A 473-nucleotide genomic window follows, 5' to 3' on the forward strand; every position below is an offset into this window, starting at 1 on the left:
CAATATGGTTTTCTCTCAGAAATCTCAGAACCAGCTCATCTTGGGAGTTATGGCCATTGATGTCTCCCTAGATGATATCAAGAGACTGACGCCTCGCTTTACTGTAAGAGCACACACTACATCCATAAACACGCTTTAAGTGTCTATGATAAAACACTATATAAATGTAAGGAATTATTATTATAACAAATTAATTATTAAACACAGGAATTTGTACCAGGGTTCCTCAGTTTTTATTTTTACTGATATCTCCCTCTATATTTCCCTTTTCCTGTAGTTTGGACCAAATGGCTACTACTTTGCCATTGACCCCAATGGATACGTGCTGCTCCACCCTAATCTCCAGCCACTGGTAGGCCAAGTCACTTGACTTGAATTCAGAGTAACCGGACGTTTGCTTGTTCTAGGGACAGTGCTGTCTGGTTGCTTTGCTAAAACCATGTAGTTGCTCAATAAATGGTTGGGGGGGGGGG

The 473-nt window shown here is 41.0% G+C and overlaps 1 protein-coding gene across 5 annotated transcripts in view; it reads left to right on the plus strand.

Annotated features, from left to right (window-relative positions):
- The window catches only part of LOC116673091 (voltage-dependent calcium channel subunit alpha-2/delta-1), a gene marked incomplete at its 5' end in the record, with an annotated part of 91,254 nt that overhangs the window by 66,459 nt on the left and 24,322 nt on the right, over positions 1-473 (plus strand). For all 5 annotated transcript variants that reach the window (XM_032505203.1, XM_032505204.1, XM_032505205.1 and 2 more), the window contains 2 exon segments: positions 20-103; positions 278-352. In XM_032505203.1, the coding sequence (XP_032361094.1) occupies positions 20-103; positions 278-352 (159 nt within the window).

The sequence above is a fragment of the Etheostoma spectabile genome, chromosome 23 (genome assembly GCF_008692095.1).
Source record: "Etheostoma spectabile isolate EspeVRDwgs_2016 chromosome 23, UIUC_Espe_1.0, whole genome shotgun sequence".
Lineage (NCBI taxonomy): Eukaryota > Metazoa > Chordata > Actinopteri > Perciformes > Percidae > Etheostoma > Etheostoma spectabile.